We start from the raw sequence: 15,899 nt of genomic DNA on the forward strand, positions 1-15,899 counted from the left end.
ATTATGCCAGGAAAGTGTACCTCCAATCCTTCCCAATAGCCCACAGCTTCTGATTTTGGGAAGGTGAATTGATGCATAAAGTGTTGAGTAGAGATATATGTAACAGTTTCTAGGGGATGGCTATCCTGAAAAATTTGAGAGAGAACTCTCTTGGTTTATGTATTTTCTCTTATGTAAGCATGTTGTAGTTACTGTGAATAACAGAGCCAATATTTTGATGTAAAAACATGGCTTATCTTGAATATATGAAGGATTCCTGCATTTACCAAAAACTTAAAAGGAAAGTCTGGTAATTACCAGTGCTGCCAACAGGTGAATTTGGACAGAGTATAAAAATGTGCAGAGTTTGTCAAAAGAATAGGTGGAGACAAAGGAAAGAGCCCAAGAATGAAGAATTTCAGAAAAGAGTTCTATTGATGAGGAGTTATCAGTTTTCTTGGAAGAAAAATCGTGGGACCGTGAACATCGTTCCCTATGTCAGTAGTGTCTGTTCCCTGATGAAAGAGAGTAGTAGAAGAATTTTTTCAAACAAATCTGGGTATTACCTTTGGTCTGAACGTTATTTAAATATTTTGGATAATAACCTGAATGTGTGTATTTATACATACTAGAAAGAAAAACATTCTGATGGTGAATTGCTCTTTATATGTCCTAACATAGCTTTATTAAAAAGCTTTCAATCAAAATGTGGTAGGCCTTGTTAGATCAGAGTTTGCAAAATCTCAGAAATTTTAAGTTTGTCCCAGATGATTTCAACTGGATGATGTGTTGAAAAATGGGATTTAATAGTAACTGTGTGGAAGCTGCTATGGTTTCATATTCCTCTCCTCCTTAGCTTGTGGACTGTTCCTAGCGAAGCTTTTTTCCCCTCAAAATGCAGAGCTAGAACTTCTATTTAGCTTCCTGAAGGTGAATGATCAAAATAAATATGAGAAGAATGATTTGACTCCTTCAAAGGCACCATAGGCCTGAGAAACTTGGAAGTTCAGTTTACACCTGTTGATAGGACATACTTTCATAGGTGGCAGTAAGTTTGAAGAACAGAGAAACAGAAGGCAACTGAAGTTGTCTTCTGCGAAAGGATACGTGAAGGTAAAGCCTCTAAAACCCTGTTGGAAACTAGAGATATTCAAGAACCGTACAATAACAGCGACTAGGGTGGAGGCTGAAGAGGCTTTTTGAGACTTGTGTTGAATTTTCTTAAGGAGTTTTGTATGGCATATACTGTTCTAACTCATATGTGTTTTCTAATGTTTTAACATCAGTGGTTTCTTAATGGCATCATAAAAATCTGTTTTCAAGAAAGGAGAGGCAAAGTTAATGCCGTTTTGAAGAAGCAGCAGAGCATTAGGATGAAGTATCTTGGACACACAAACAGTTTTGAGTATATAGACCCACTGTTACTTGTAGTTACAGTAAACCTTTATTGTTATGTTCTGTTTAATATAACAGACACAACACAAATCTTATGTGAACAAGATGTATTTTCCAATAACGCTGTTTTTTCTACTGTGAAATATGCTTGCTTAACGAGCAGGCTGTTCAGTACATTCAGTTCATTTTGTGAACTCTTGACATGTTTACTGCTATTTGAATACTGCTCTGGGGACACTTGGCGTTTATTAGCATTGTCATGGGCATTTCTCTTGAAGCACATCACGAACGCAGTACAAAAAGCTCAAAGCTTGGATGTGAATGAATACTAAGTACTTCTGCAGGTCAGACCGGTGCTGCACACGAGCAAGCTGTTGTACTTCCAACTGAAATGGTATGGTTCTGCTCCTCCTCCTGTGCCAATGCCCACTGGCATTCCCCACGGCTGAAATGCATAGGTGACCGTGTCTTCACCCTGCTAGTAAAGTCGGGGAGTTTTAATCGCTTGCAGCAGTTTAAGCTGTTAGAGAATGCAGTTTCATGTTATGTCTAATCTAGCCTATTTGCATTTACCTTGTACCCGCACTGGCATTACTATGATCCTGCAGTTAAATACTTTAGAAGACTTCAATGTTTTTATTATTGTTGTTGTTGAGGTTTGTTTTCTATTAGATTAGTCCATAAACAGGGTTCCTGTGGGGTTGAACAGGCGCTGGTAGAGAGGAAATGCAGAAATGTGGTTGGAGAGGAAGGTAATGCTTCCTCAGAGGGTATCCATCGAGTGGTTCAGCCGTGTTGTAAAAACCATGGCTGTGTTTTCACTTAACACTTCAGACCAATGTAATTTGACTTTGCTTCAGAAAGGTCTAATCTCCGCCATTCCAAGTGATTAGTTCCTCTCCCTCCTTTTGTGTCATTGCATATTTTGACTGGCATACACTGATCAGGGCTAGACTAATGCTTACTGGGCAGAAAGCCTGGACGTGTTAGGATAGTTCCCACCTGAGACAGAGAGAGAGAGAATCAAATATCTAACCTTATATACGTTGGAAGAATCTTCGTCATGTGTACACAAATTTTCCATATGGGTTTGTTCTTTTAAAAAGTTAATTTAAATTAATTTATTCTTGGGTTGTGGGGCATGGCACAGAAATCAGTGAAGACTTCCCAAACACTTAATATATTTTATTAAGAATACTAACCGTTATGGTGTTTTCTTTTTGAATAAATAATTTTTATTTATTTGTAGGTTTTCACTGCTGCTTCTTAACCTGGAAGAATATTACTTTGAACAACACACAGCTAATCATATTATAAATAAAGGTAGCAGAGATGAAAGGTATGAAACTCTTAGATACATTCATTTACTGGAGTCATTCCAGTGTCATGTATCTCTAACACATACACAACTTTTTTTTTTTATTGTTCCTTTTAGAAAATTCAGAGGCTCTCTAAAAATATGTTCAAAGTCAATCATTTTTGAACCTGATGACAATATTCAACCCATTATCAAGGTAAGCAGTGCAAACTTACAATTTCATGGTAACTTAAGATTCTCTTTAAAAAGCTTTTAAGAAGGAGCATGCATTTTTATAACTTGCCGCAGATACCGCTGAGAGACTGCATTAGTATAAAAGCCCCAGAAGATAATGAAGCAAATAACCCTTTCACACGGTATGTGAATTTGAGTTACTGTATGTATTTAACTCCTTTTAAAGCTGAAATGCCTATCTCTTCAAATATCTTATTTACATTTTAGGGATACATCTGGAGGGATTTCTGTTGTATGTAACCAGGTAAGACCTGCATATAACAGGTATTTTGATGTATAAATGAGTGAGGTTACTTTCTTTAATGGTGTCTTTCTCGAAGCTGGAGTCTTAAGGTTGGGGGGTTAACTGGAAACAGAACTAATTAATGTCAAAACCTTGGCATTAATGGGAAGATGTTGATATTGAAAATTTCAAACTGTTAATGACTTAATGAAGTCATTCATTTGATAAAGTGAACTTTTTGCACTGTGCATTTTGTAATGGAGCTTAGGGCGATTTTAGAATTGAATGAAGAAGGAGAATAGACTGAAATTAAACTGATTATTAATCATCTTTGGTTTGGTCTTGCTATATTGCTTTTTCCTACTTTCTGCAGCGTGTAGTGGTAATGGCAAAGCCATCTTGATCCTTGCAGTTCAGCTTTGTGAAAACATTGAACTGTGCTGTGTGTCCACCAAATAATTTTCATTAGCTGACCTGAAATACTGGGTTCAAGTTTCAATCATCAGTTGTGATTAACTTGGATATGTTCATACCTAATGTTAACCAAGGGAATATACTTCAAGCTTTGATAAATTGCAGCTGATAGGTGTTCCAAAGCTGTGAAAGTTTCCAAAAAATGTTCATGTTTTCATTTTGGGAAAGAACAGAGATCAGGTGGGAAATATCCTTTTAAACATTCTAGCATCTTTGTAAAGTCTGTCTTTAGCAATACCTCAAATAGACAGCCTTGCTCAGTTAAGTACTGCTGCAGTCAAAAATGAACTCAAGCATTTAGTATTATCTAGGCTGGAGAAATTTGTGGATTGTGTTAAAATAATCAGAATATTTAATTTCATCTTGAAACGGCTTCTGTGAAGAGTATTGTGTAGTCAAGGTTTCTTATGTTGGCAGGGTTTTTTTGTGTATTGAGTGTTTTTTAAAAAGGTATTTCTAATTGTTCCATGCGATTGTTCCACCATGCATCATTACTATATGTTCTGAAGAACAAATGATTGTAAAAAATATCTCATAGGAAAGGAGAATTAACTTTTAAAATGGCAAGTGTGGTTAGCACCCCACACTCCCTGCCCCTTCCATGTGTAGCTTGCCAGTCATCCTCCTGTCTCTGGGGAAATGTTCTGAAATAGTTGGGTGCCATGATAAACGCTGGTATTTTGTATAAAAGGCATAGGGACTTTTGAGTGTGAAGTACTTGCTAGATGTCCTTATGACAAATCATGATCTAATTAGAAATATTTTTTCTAAGTAGAATTTCTACCTTGTAGGAAACTGCACGTAGTGAATAATTGGAACATCTTAAAACATCTTTGCCTTTTCAGGCTCAAAAAAAATTGTTAATGCGTAGCTGGATAAGAAGCTTTGCTTTATGTAACAGGCAACTTAAAAACTAACAGCTATAAAATACAGCAAATGGGAATAATAATTAGAGATTATTTCAGTATTTTTTTCTCAAGATAAAATTGGGGGGAAATCCTCCAAAATAGGAAATGAATACAGTATGCTAAAAGACTTTTTGCTCTGCTGACTTTTTTTTTTTTTTAAACTTGTATTGTCTACTTTTTCATGGAATTTGGGGCGCTTGGTGTAGAAAAATGTTTAATTATCCTGCAGAAGAGCAATCTGAGTGTAAAGCAGGTGTCTCTTACTCGATTCGTATTCTCCTACGGCCTGATTCAGGTCTGTACATGCTCATGTCAGATGAAAGGCACTAATTGCCATTATTTTTTAATGAAGCACTTTAGGCGTGCTGAGCTTGTAAGCTTGTAAGCATACCACTCTCTTTCTTCTAGCTGGACGGTGCTGTGAGTGGTCGTGTGGTGAAGGCCGGCTCTGTTGTCAGCCGGTGGGAAGTGGGAAGGCTGTATGTGCCAGCCAGAAGGTTTCTGGCTAGAGAATGGTGCAGCATCTGTTCTTGGAGGTTTAATATTTGCTCTTGGTTTGAGGCTGCTGCCACGATGCCTTGGAGTGTAGCACCACAGGTCTGCGAACTGTGGGAAGCAAACTGAGGCACTGGAAATGGCCCTTTGATCATCCAAGGCTCTTGGGCCATGGAGTAGAAGACGGTTGGTAGTGCAGTCCAGTGTGTTTTGTGCAGTTCAGAACCAATCCTGAGTCTTACACTCGGGCCTGAGATTTGGCAAGCCTTCCCTACAAACAGAGCAAAGCCATGACTTATTTTTGGCTTGTCTTCTTTCAGACAGCAGATAGTAAGATTGTATCTACAAACCAATGTGCTAGCAGTCAAGCCTTTCTATAGGAGTTGTGAGATTGTTCTGAAGAAGGAGAGTAGTTTCATGTGGATTTTGGGGAGAGAAGATTAAATGTGAGAATAGCATCAGACAAACAAAACTGCTCAAAAACATCCTGTTGGATAGCAGAGGAGATATGGTGTTCACAGTGGTTGGAACTGGAAGCGAAATGTTTGGCAGTGGAAGAAGGGCTTCATTTGGGAAGGTTTACACAGTGGTTTATGTTGTGAGTTGCCTATGTAGGGTAATTCCCATCAGGACAGAACCCTAAGGGCATGAGCTACCAGAAGAAAAGAGAGAATGGGATTAGACTGATGGCTGTGCATATTGGCTTTAATGTTGCAACTCCTTGGAGGTCATATGATGAGAATAAAACCCCATTAATAAACTACGTAAGTGGTAAGCCTCTGAACTAAATTGGACACTTGCCCCTCTTGCAGTTAGCTGCTATAAAAGGTCACTGTTTTTCTGCAGTTTATCTGGGGTAGCTAAAGCAGGATTTTGCAACCCAGTGTTTTGCTTAAACAGTATTCTTAGCTTTGTCTTTATCAGTAGTCCTGATTTAGTTTATTTTTTTAAGGACTGAAACTGTAACAACTCTTACTCTTTCAGGTTTTTCTTATTAAAGAAAGAAACATTATTGCACCCTATAAAACAGTAAGAGTAAGTATGTATTTTTTCACTATTCTTACCAAACTAATGTTTTGCAAGAATTTATGTTCTTATTTCTGAAAGAGTAAGATAATTATCATTTGAGGAATATGACAATAAATCTTAAAAAAAAAAAGAGTAATCATGCATATTGATAAAGCAAGTGTCTGAACTTTTCCATAATGGGTTTGTGATATTTTCTTGGAGGACATCCTGCAGACTTGACACTTGCTGTTTACCTTGATGTGCAGCTCTGTGGGCTCAACAGCCAGAGCTGTCAGCTGGCTGCTAGTATTCAGTGGACACTGCATCCTGGCTAAGTGGCTTCCCCTCAGCTCTGCTCACACCTGAGATCAGAGATTGCTAATTGATATTTCTCAGCTGAGTGCTTCACAGTTCAAAGGAATGGCAGATCAGGCTGCTCACAGCACAAATCAGAGTTTACTTGTGGTTGTTTTTTGCTGATGGGCTGAGTCTGCTCTGATCCTAAGCCTAGAGGCTTCAAGACATAGAAGGGTTTTTCACCTGGAATGCAAGGTGGGTTAAGACACAAACACAAAATGAAAATGCAGAATCATTAAACACCATATTTGCCCAAGAATTGAAACAGATTTATATTTTTCAACATATTTGTTCAAGTAAGAAATTTCAAAAATGATGGAGTCCATAAATTCGCATTACTGTAATGAACAGCAAAGGGGCAAGAGCTGTTCTCTGTTCTCTCAACAACTGCTTTGCGTTGGTTTTGTGACTAGGTCTGTCTCTAAACTAGGATTTTTTCATTTTTTTTGTTTGCTTCATGCTGTTATTTCTTCCTGTGTTGAACTTGTTTTCTCTTCTGGTCCTTCTATTTTCTGTTTTGCCTCCATATGCAAGATTTATTAAGTATCATACAAATATCTTATCACATTGCCAACACAGTGAAAAAGAAAATAATCAAAAGGGCCGTTTGGAACACTTTTCACTTTATTTTCTCCTAAGTCAAGATCATTTGTACCTAAAACATTCCTGACAGTAAACCATTACAATTTACTTCACCAAAGCACAGCTATGTTTCTGCATATTAAACCAAGAAATCTAGTTTGTCTTCAATCATTTCAGAATTTTTCCAGTTGCTGCTAAATATCTTGAATTGTTGCCAGTTCCAGATGTGTAGCTGAGTGCTGGAATTTGGTACTACATTTTATTTTCCATGTCTTGCATTGATTGTTTCAGATCAATTACAAAATACCGAGCTATTGTCTTTGTATATGACTGGAGAGCTACAGAGAACTGCTCACAAAAGCTTTTATGTTGCTACCTTGCTATAAGCAATCCTTGTAGACCATCCACTAGGATTTCTGAGAGCAGTTCTTTCCCTGTTGAAGGAAAATGGTGCCCTGGGTGAAATGTTACAAGGCTTTTATCTAAATTGCTACTGAATTTCTTGTCTCCCTTTTACTCCAGCTCCATTTGCTTCCTGAAGCATGCTTTCCTCTTGGATTGCTGTCAGTTCAGCTCAGATCACATACATTACGCTGAAGATCATCTAGATTTCCATGTCTTCTTTTTTTCAGTTTTATATTAATTCAATTGTATCCACTGATCAGTGTCTTGATGCAGTCTTACTGATTTTTATTTTTAATTATTTTTTTTTTTTAAATCTAGCCTGAGAAGTTACAAAACCCTACATAAATATGTTGATACAGTTTTATACTACATTCAGAGGTCATCAAGGGATCCCACCACCTTTGCCGAATATGAGTTATGTGTGAGAGTTAGTATCAGTTGATCCATGTACATACTTTTAATATACTTAAGTCAAAACCAGAAATATGTGCTATGAAATGACACTTAAGAAAGCTAGGAAAACTTTGTAAGGGAAAAACTGAATATGCCACGTATGCTGGGGGATGTGTTAGTGAGGTTTTTATAAATGACTAGTCAGAACAGGTTGTGATTGCGTTTGGGATCTTTTCACCTAAAAACTATTTATGTAGAGGAGAACGATAACTTTTATAGCTTAGTCTTTAAAGATTTGATGGGCTGCTATCTTTAGTCTAAAAGATATACAGTAGCTGTTTAAAGGTAAGATGTACTTTACTAGTTTTATATTTACATGTGTTTACCTGATATTAAAATAGAGCAGGCACTAGTTCTACATTTACGGATGTTTACACTATATTAATTTGTTCACTTCAAAGCTATTACGTTGCATTGTATTAAATAACGGACTAAATACTGCACAAAGAGCTTACCACAGGGAAGGTATATTTTTTAAGAGAAAAAAAAAATCGGGCTTAACATCTGCCTTTGGAATGTTTCAGGTATACTGCAACCTTTGGTAGCATACTTTGACCAGGTTTTAGACTATTTTGATGTTAGTTTTAATTTTTTTTTCACTGAGCTTTCTTTTAAACTCACTTGTAGTAAATGTAATTTTGGTTTTAGGGTAGAGCAGAACACTTATTCCAACTGGATGTGGCTGGGAAACTAGGAGATGTTGTGCAAACTCTACATCAGGTATGTGGTTATTTGATATTACTACACACTTCACAGCATCTTTTTTGATATTTAATGGGGAGCTTTCTTTAAATATTTATTCTCAAGGTGAAATTCTTGGAGTATCTATTTTTAAAATGTAGCACAGTTGAACACCTAGTTCTGACAGCTGTCATAAGCTACCCATATTAACTTTTACTATGCAGGGAGGTACTACACAGACAAAGTAATAACATGACAGTAGCAATGAACAAACATGTCCTACTTTGAAAAGAAATAATAATAGATCTTTTAGTACTCTGTCACCAAGAATGCTAAAGCCCCTCCAGTTCCTATTGGCTTCTGAGCTGTGTGGGAGATCTCTGTGCTATTTCACTTAAAGCTCGTTGCTCTTTAGCTTTACAGGGCTTCCTGTCTAGATAAGATGGGAGATCAAGCTGCCATGGTAAGTATCTGGTTATTTCTGATATCACTGTTTAATAATAAAATTCTAATTGCATTTGAATCATAGACCATATTAACTTTTTTTTTCCCCCTCTACATTAGATAACTGCTATATTGCAATCGCGCTTGGCTAGAACTTCATTTGATAAAAACAGGTATCTTTCTAATCACTTTCTACTGGGAAATTATTTTTGGCTTGTTGGTTGATTAGTCTACTGCATCAATACTTAATAGGTGCTTGTTTGGGGCAGCATAAGCTCTCTAATTTAGAGTGTTATGTTTTTTGTATTCTGAACCATCTGGAATGGAGAATGGGAAATTCTGTGTGGTGAAGCTGAACATGTTACTTTTTTATCTCTCCAAACTATTCCATTTATCTGTGAATTTGTTGCAAATTGGGCATCAATATATGCCAAATAAAGCTCTGCATAGAGAAGTCAACTAGCTTACTGCTCTGAGACTGGTGCAGAATGTAGCAACTTGCCTTTCTGGAGTGCCTGTTAAAGTAGACGTCTCAACAAAGAACTTTCTTCGTGCCTGAAATAGGCACAGTGAAGTCCTCATTCTGATGTCCCAAGGTTATAAGCTAACCTAAAACCTTTGTAAGAATTTAAGGGTAGCTCTACCTAAGTAAGAACTGGAGGTAAACTTACTCCTTTTCTTCACTTGTAGATTTCAAAGCATTTCTGAAACGCTGCATATGGAATGTAAAGCAGAAATGGTGACACCACTGGTGACTAATCCAGGGCATGTGTGTGTTACTGATGCTAACTTGTACTTCCAGCCTCTTAATGGATATCCTGTAAGTGCCTCATAGATAGTCTTGCATATGATGTGAGCACGCTGCCCCTCTAGCGGACGCTTTCATTTTCCGTATTATTCTTCTTAAAGAATCTCCAAGAAGACTATTTTCAGTTGTAATCAGAAGCTCCTTAGTTTTCCTTTGATCTGTGCTGCTCTGTTGCATTCAGCGTATCTTTACTTCTGAGGCTTTATTCTGTGCTGACTTGCTCAAAGTTGACCTACTGACAAAGCACAAAATGTCCTTTGCTCATTCTCTATTAATATTTAAAGATCACTTTTTGTAACATTTCATTTAATACAAATTTTTAAATCTTTATCTGTGATGCTGTTCCTACTTAGTGAGAGCCTTATATACATTTAGTTTATATTGGAAGATCTTAGCTGGGTTTTCTATTAAACTAATAATTTCTTTCTCTAGAGGAAGACTATGCATGTTGCAGACAGATTGCTGCTTTGGAACTTTGTCACAGAAATGGCAGCAGTAGTCTTAGCAGGCCACTGACACGCTAGAAGTGTGTCCAGACAAGGAATTGCAATTTCATTTCCCTCCACGAGGTGGCAACCTTGGCAAACCGTTGGCCCAGCAGCCCAACGGCTTCCTTATTTTTACCCTAGTTTATTGTGTTCTGCTGCTTTCTTGCATGATTATTGTAACTGGCAACAGACGCGGTGATAATAAACTACTCTTTATTTATTCTTACACTGCTTTGCTACTCGGGCAAGAACCAACAGCAAAGACAAGCTTCCTCTTTTTAACAGAACTGCTTAGCACCACTGTTCCACTGCTAAAATGACATGGATGGGTATTGTTTTCATATCACTAGTATCTCTAGTCAAGAGAAACTTCAGATTGACTGGAGAGGTTAATGTAGAAGAACATTTACCTTCTAGAACATCTCCATCTTTTCTTCCCCCTCCCTCACCCCCCACAGAAACCAGTAGTACAAATAACTCTGCAAAACGTGCGTCGCATCTATAAAAGAAGACATGGGCTAATGCCGCTGGTAAGCTAAAATTTTTCTTTTTTCTTAAAAAAAAGTCTTGCCATATATATTGTTTTTTTAAATGACCAGCTGAAACTGTGTGTGTCATTATGTAAAAGCTACATGTTTTTAAAAACTCTGGATGAAGTAGTGAATAGCACTCAAAGATCCTTTCTGGTTTTTAAGTGGTTTAGTTCCCTGTGTTGTCAAAAAGATGAAAACAGGAAGAGTGAACTCTGTCAAGGATGAAAAAACTCTTTCATAAGCAGTCAGCTTAAGGGAAGGGAGAGGGTAGTACCTCCAGGGAGCAATTCATTCCATTTATCTCAAACACCTATCTTGAGATAGAATGAATTGCTCTCTCATGGTGTATTTTTCTCTCTGGATTGATTCATGGAGGGAGCTTGATCGCTGGCTCAGACTGAAACTAATGTGGAGTGATGAGTCCTGTACATGCCAGAGGGGTGATGAGTGCTGCGGTGGAACCTCAGTTGTATGCTTTCAGTGTTGGCACTGAAATTTCAGTCTCGAACAAAATTTTTGTCTCAAAACACATTTAAACTAGACATTTAACTCTTTGTCTGACTCCATTCACTTAGAACAAAAAAGTATATGACTTGTTCTTAATCAATCCACACAGAGCCAATATATGGACAACTATAAAGCTACTTGCTCAGTTGGGTTGCACTGAATGCTTTTCTGATTGGGAATAGGAAAGATCAGAATGTTAGACTTTGTGGGCAAAACTGCTACCCAATTTAAAGTCTGAAGTTTTAGATATTGGGAACTGGAATATTCTGTTAAAACACAAATATTACAGCTTGTCAGTAACTCTTCTTGTTTACTTACCCCCCCCCCCCTTTAACTTTGAAGGGACTTGAAGTATTTTGCACAGAAAATGATCTATGTTCTGATATCTACTTGAAATTCTACAACTATGAAGATCGAGATGAGCTCTATTTCCTTATTGCAACATATATAGGTTTGTGGTGTTTATTTATTAATATAGTCCATAGTACCTTGTGAGGGGAAATTCATCTGGGTTTTGATTTGTGGGAAGAATGAGAAGAATAAACGGATGTATTATCCCTAAGAATTTTGGATAGGAGTAAGCAAAGTTCAGAATGAATGTTGCGAAATTGCATATATTCTCTTTGTGTTTGAAGAGTTGAGTACGAAAGCTGAGATATCATTATTAAGGTGAAACTAATTCTTTTGATTTGCAACTTGATATGCACTGTTGTTTAACACCCCCCCAAAAAAAACCCAAAACAACAAAACAAACGAACAAATGAAACAAACAAACACGCCCCACAAAACACCTTATTTTCAAAGCAAGGGGTAAATAAGATTCACTCAGCTAAATTGTGTTTTGCTGAAAGGATATAGACTGACTTGTTGGTGGATCCTCCTGGCCCCCAGTTAAGTCCAAGTAAAAATCCTATTGAGAAAGTTCCTGTAATGGGGGGTTTCCAGTGCACATATAAATACCTGAGCTTTCCTCAGTCTTAGCAGTGGTTGATGAAAACTACCAGTCTGAAACAGTTACATTCTCATTTCTGTTAATTCTTGTATGCATTAATTCCTAGCAAGTGCTACATACCTTTTGCAGATCATAAACAGAAACTTTCTAAAAGGCCAGCACGTGTCCTCAGAAAAACAGGAGAAAAAGCTAATAGTTTTTCTGTAACACTACTACAACTGAAACATTGAAGCTCATGTTTACTGCCAATGTTGAAAGTGTTTATGTAAATTTTGTACTATTTTGTTATTGTACCAGAGCTCTAGTTCTGGTTTTAATCACTTTGCCTAAGTATCAGTTGACACTTTCCCACTTCACAAGGCAAAGTGGAAAGGCCACAAAGGAACCATCACTTCCACTGAGAATCATTTTAGTCTTTTAGGTTTTCCGTTTGAGAAGGAAATAGATTCTGGCCTGATTTTCTCTGTTACTGAAATAACTGGATGCTGTTACCCTGCTTCAGACTTTGTTTTCTGGATAACTTTCAAAAATGAAATTTCAAGGTGCAGATGAAGATGATGTTGGAGCTTAGAAACAAAAAAAAGGCTGAGCCCTTTCTCTAAAGGTGTTTGTAGCACCTCAGTAGCTGTCTCTGACAGCAGAAGATCCTCTCTTTGAAAGTGCTAACCCTTTTTACTTGTAGAATTTGAAGTAGCAAGGTGAAGGGAGGCTTGGAATATGTTTTTTTCCAGCCTACGCTGAGCTAAAATAGAGGCCTGCCGTATCCTAATCTGAATTCCTTTCCTTCTAGTTAATAATTGTAGTGATGATATTTTAATAATTTGATGTTCCATAGAAATTCTAGTTCTTTAGATTTGTGTTGGAGCCTTCAGCAGCAAATGGTGGTAGAAGGTATTTAAAGACTTTTAAGTTGGAGGAAGTGCAGCCTGTAACACAGATGCAGTAGAACAAGCATGCAGAAGTGTACTGAGTAATGTTTTGTACGGCAAGGATGTGGTTTCACTGTGATTACTTGATGACTGGATGGTTTCTTGCCGTCGTGCCATGGTTGCAGTCCTTCAGTTCTGCTATTTCAGGCACTTGCCAAAGTGCTGTAAACAGAATCAGTGGAAGGAACAATTTTTAAAAAACCAAAACAAAAAACAACAAAAAAAAAACCTTGCAAAACTACCCCTGCCTGCCCCATTTCTCTTGATAAATCTGCCACACACAGGACAAGCTAAGATAACGAAGAAAACTCTTGATTTCATTCTGTCCCTTCACCTTAAAATGAAATTAAATATTCCCAAGTCATTTTGTTGTCCAGCAGCATACCTTTGTATTATAGCTATTGAGTAGAGAATAGTGCAGTTTGAATTTCTTGAGCCCCTGCCTGATGCTTCAAGCAGTTTCAGTGGTTCGGAAACTGAATCCTATTTATGCACATATCTGACTTCTTTCCACAAGTCATTGTTAGTGGGCATCCTTAGTTTTCCAGTAGGAAAATAGATTTAATTTTTTCCTTGACTCTAGGAGAGCTACTTCTAGAAATTTGAAGTCTTAAAGGTTCCCTAATTGCCAAGAGAGCTGTTCATGGTCTGCAAATATTTTTCTATACTTCTGTAAATGTTGGAATTCTTTCCCATCCATTCTTTGTTTTTGTTTGGTTTCAGCATTCCTTCTGCATGATTTTTTTAGATGCAATTTATGTCTGTTTGAACAGATCTTAAAAAAAAATGTAGAAAGTATGGTAGCTATTGAAACATCAAGTTACCACTTAATTCTGACTTGTTCTTTTAAACTGTGCCCTTAATTATTTTGTAGTACCTTGCATAATGTTAACCACAGTATAATTGGGGGGTGAAACTCCAAACCTCAAAACTCTTAATGTTTTCTTTTATTTTAGAAAATCATGTTACCGAGCATACAGCTGAAAGTTATATGTTGCAATGGCAGCGAGGACATATATCAAATTACCAGTATCTTCTTCATCTCAACAATCTGGCTGACAGAAGCTGCAACGATCTCTCCCAGTATCCTGTATTTCCCTGGATCGTAGCAGACTACTCTAGTTCAGTATTAGGTATGTATATACAAAAAGGCACGTTAGTGCATCATGTCCAACCTGAAATGTCTCGGGGGGGAGAGGGGAAGGATGTTCACGTTGCATAAAGTTCATGTTACATCAAAATGAACCTGCCATTAGTCATCTTGGATGTTTTCTTGTGTACTTGCCCCTCTTCTGGAGTTTAGTGGACAAAATACCTCACTTTATTCTATTAACTATTTCACGCTTCATGTACAGAGTATGTATCAATTATCCTTGGTCACTTTGAAAATCAGCAGTAATGAGCATTCAAAGACTTTCTGTGATTCTAATAACTGCAAAAGGACCAGTAAAATGGCTTTTTATGGAACAAGTTGGATGCATTGAAATATATAGAATTGAGGTGTTCTTTACAATTCTTAACATTGCAAGCTGAAAGGAAGAGGCTGACGAGGCTTTTGCCTAAATAGGCTCCTTGATTAAGGGTCTTAGTGCAGTTTGTGTGGAAGTTTGTCCTTTGAGGATTGTGTCCCTCTACAAGGAGCAGAGTAGGGAAATCTCCTGGTATTCATCAGCACCCACTCAAACATTTCAATCTGATTGTTTGGTGGGACTTAGCTGTAGCCTGACAGAATAGTTAATGAGTAGGAAGAAGATGATACCAGGTGCTTTTGTGCCTCAGGTAGCAGGACCTGTATTGACTAGGCGATGCTAGTTGCAGCAGCATGTACGTGAACTACTATTTATTAAGTAAGAGGTATGAGATTATGTCTGCTTGGAAGGAAGAAGATGAATAGCCTTTTACATTAAGACTTTATTCTTACGCAGTTAGGGAGCAGAGAAAATTACTGGAGGGGTTCTGTGTTGTTTCTTGTTCGTTTTGTTGCTGTTTGGGTTCTGTTTGTGTTTTTTTTTCTTTTGTTTTTAAATATTGATTAGAGGACATTCCTGCCTAGTAGAATGCGTGCAATCTAACTGTGTTGTTTTAGATCTGACAAAGCCTGAAACATTCCGTGACCTTAGTAAACCAATTGGTGCCCTGAATAAGGAAAGGCTGGATAGACTATTGGTATGTATATCTTGGCTTTTATGTGCTGCACATTTTGAGCCTTGTTCATATTGGTAATAAAAGAAGCTTTGTCAAGCAAGCTTTGGGAATTATGTAGATATCTAAAACTAACTATAAACCTTATCAGAAGCAAACTTACCTATAAACATACCCTATTTATTTTCAGCTTGATTTCATCGGTACTGATTTTGTAAAATTGTTTGAATCTGTTTCCTCTTTCTTACTACCATTTCATACATATATGCTTTTAAATGTTTTACCTCACTTTTAAAATAAAATCCTCAAATCCGTTTAATTATTGTAACTGCATTTGTATGGCAGGGACTGAGATACTATAAACATATATGGAAATATAAAGCTTCAAGACCAATGGATTTAAATGTGTAATGTAGAATATGTGTATGACTTAAACAAGACCAAATAGTAGAAATCTCAAGTACTTCCATTTAAGAAAAATGCTGAATTTGAGGGAGAGTACTTCAAACGGAGGAAATCTGGATCCATGGAGACCAGAGCACCAACTTGAAATTTCCACATGCAGATAATGGTGCACAAACTTC

At 37.2% G+C, this 15,899-nt stretch overlaps 1 protein-coding gene across 1 annotated transcript in view; it reads left to right on the forward strand.

Annotated features, from left to right (window-relative positions):
- NSMAF (neutral sphingomyelinase (N-SMase) activation associated factor) overlaps positions 1–15,899 on the forward strand; it is a 33,725-nt gene that overhangs the window by 1,004 nt on the left and 16,822 nt on the right. Inside the window, exons 3-15 of the mRNA XM_009697336.1 lie at positions 2,624–2,713; positions 2,810–2,888; positions 2,981–3,048; positions 3,134–3,170; positions 6,011–6,061; positions 8,480–8,551; positions 8,928–8,975; positions 9,077–9,129; positions 9,647–9,776; positions 10,711–10,782; positions 11,635–11,743; positions 14,130–14,306; positions 15,260–15,339. Of these exons, the coding sequence (XP_009695638.1) occupies positions 2,624–2,713; positions 2,810–2,888; positions 2,981–3,048; positions 3,134–3,170; positions 6,011–6,061; positions 8,480–8,551; positions 8,928–8,975; positions 9,077–9,129; positions 9,647–9,776; positions 10,711–10,782; positions 11,635–11,743; positions 14,130–14,306; positions 15,260–15,339 (1,066 nt within the window). The remainder of the gene's footprint in view (positions 1–2,623; positions 2,714–2,809; positions 2,889–2,980; positions 3,049–3,133; positions 3,171–6,010; positions 6,062–8,479; positions 8,552–8,927; positions 8,976–9,076; positions 9,130–9,646; positions 9,777–10,710; positions 10,783–11,634; positions 11,744–14,129; positions 14,307–15,259; positions 15,340–15,899) is intronic.

The sequence above is a fragment of the Cariama cristata genome, unplaced genomic scaffold (genome assembly GCF_000690535.1).
Source record: "Cariama cristata isolate BGI_N322 unplaced genomic scaffold, ASM69053v1 scaffold9383, whole genome shotgun sequence".
Classification (NCBI taxonomy): Eukaryota; Metazoa; Chordata; class Aves; order Cariamiformes; family Cariamidae; genus Cariama; species Cariama cristata.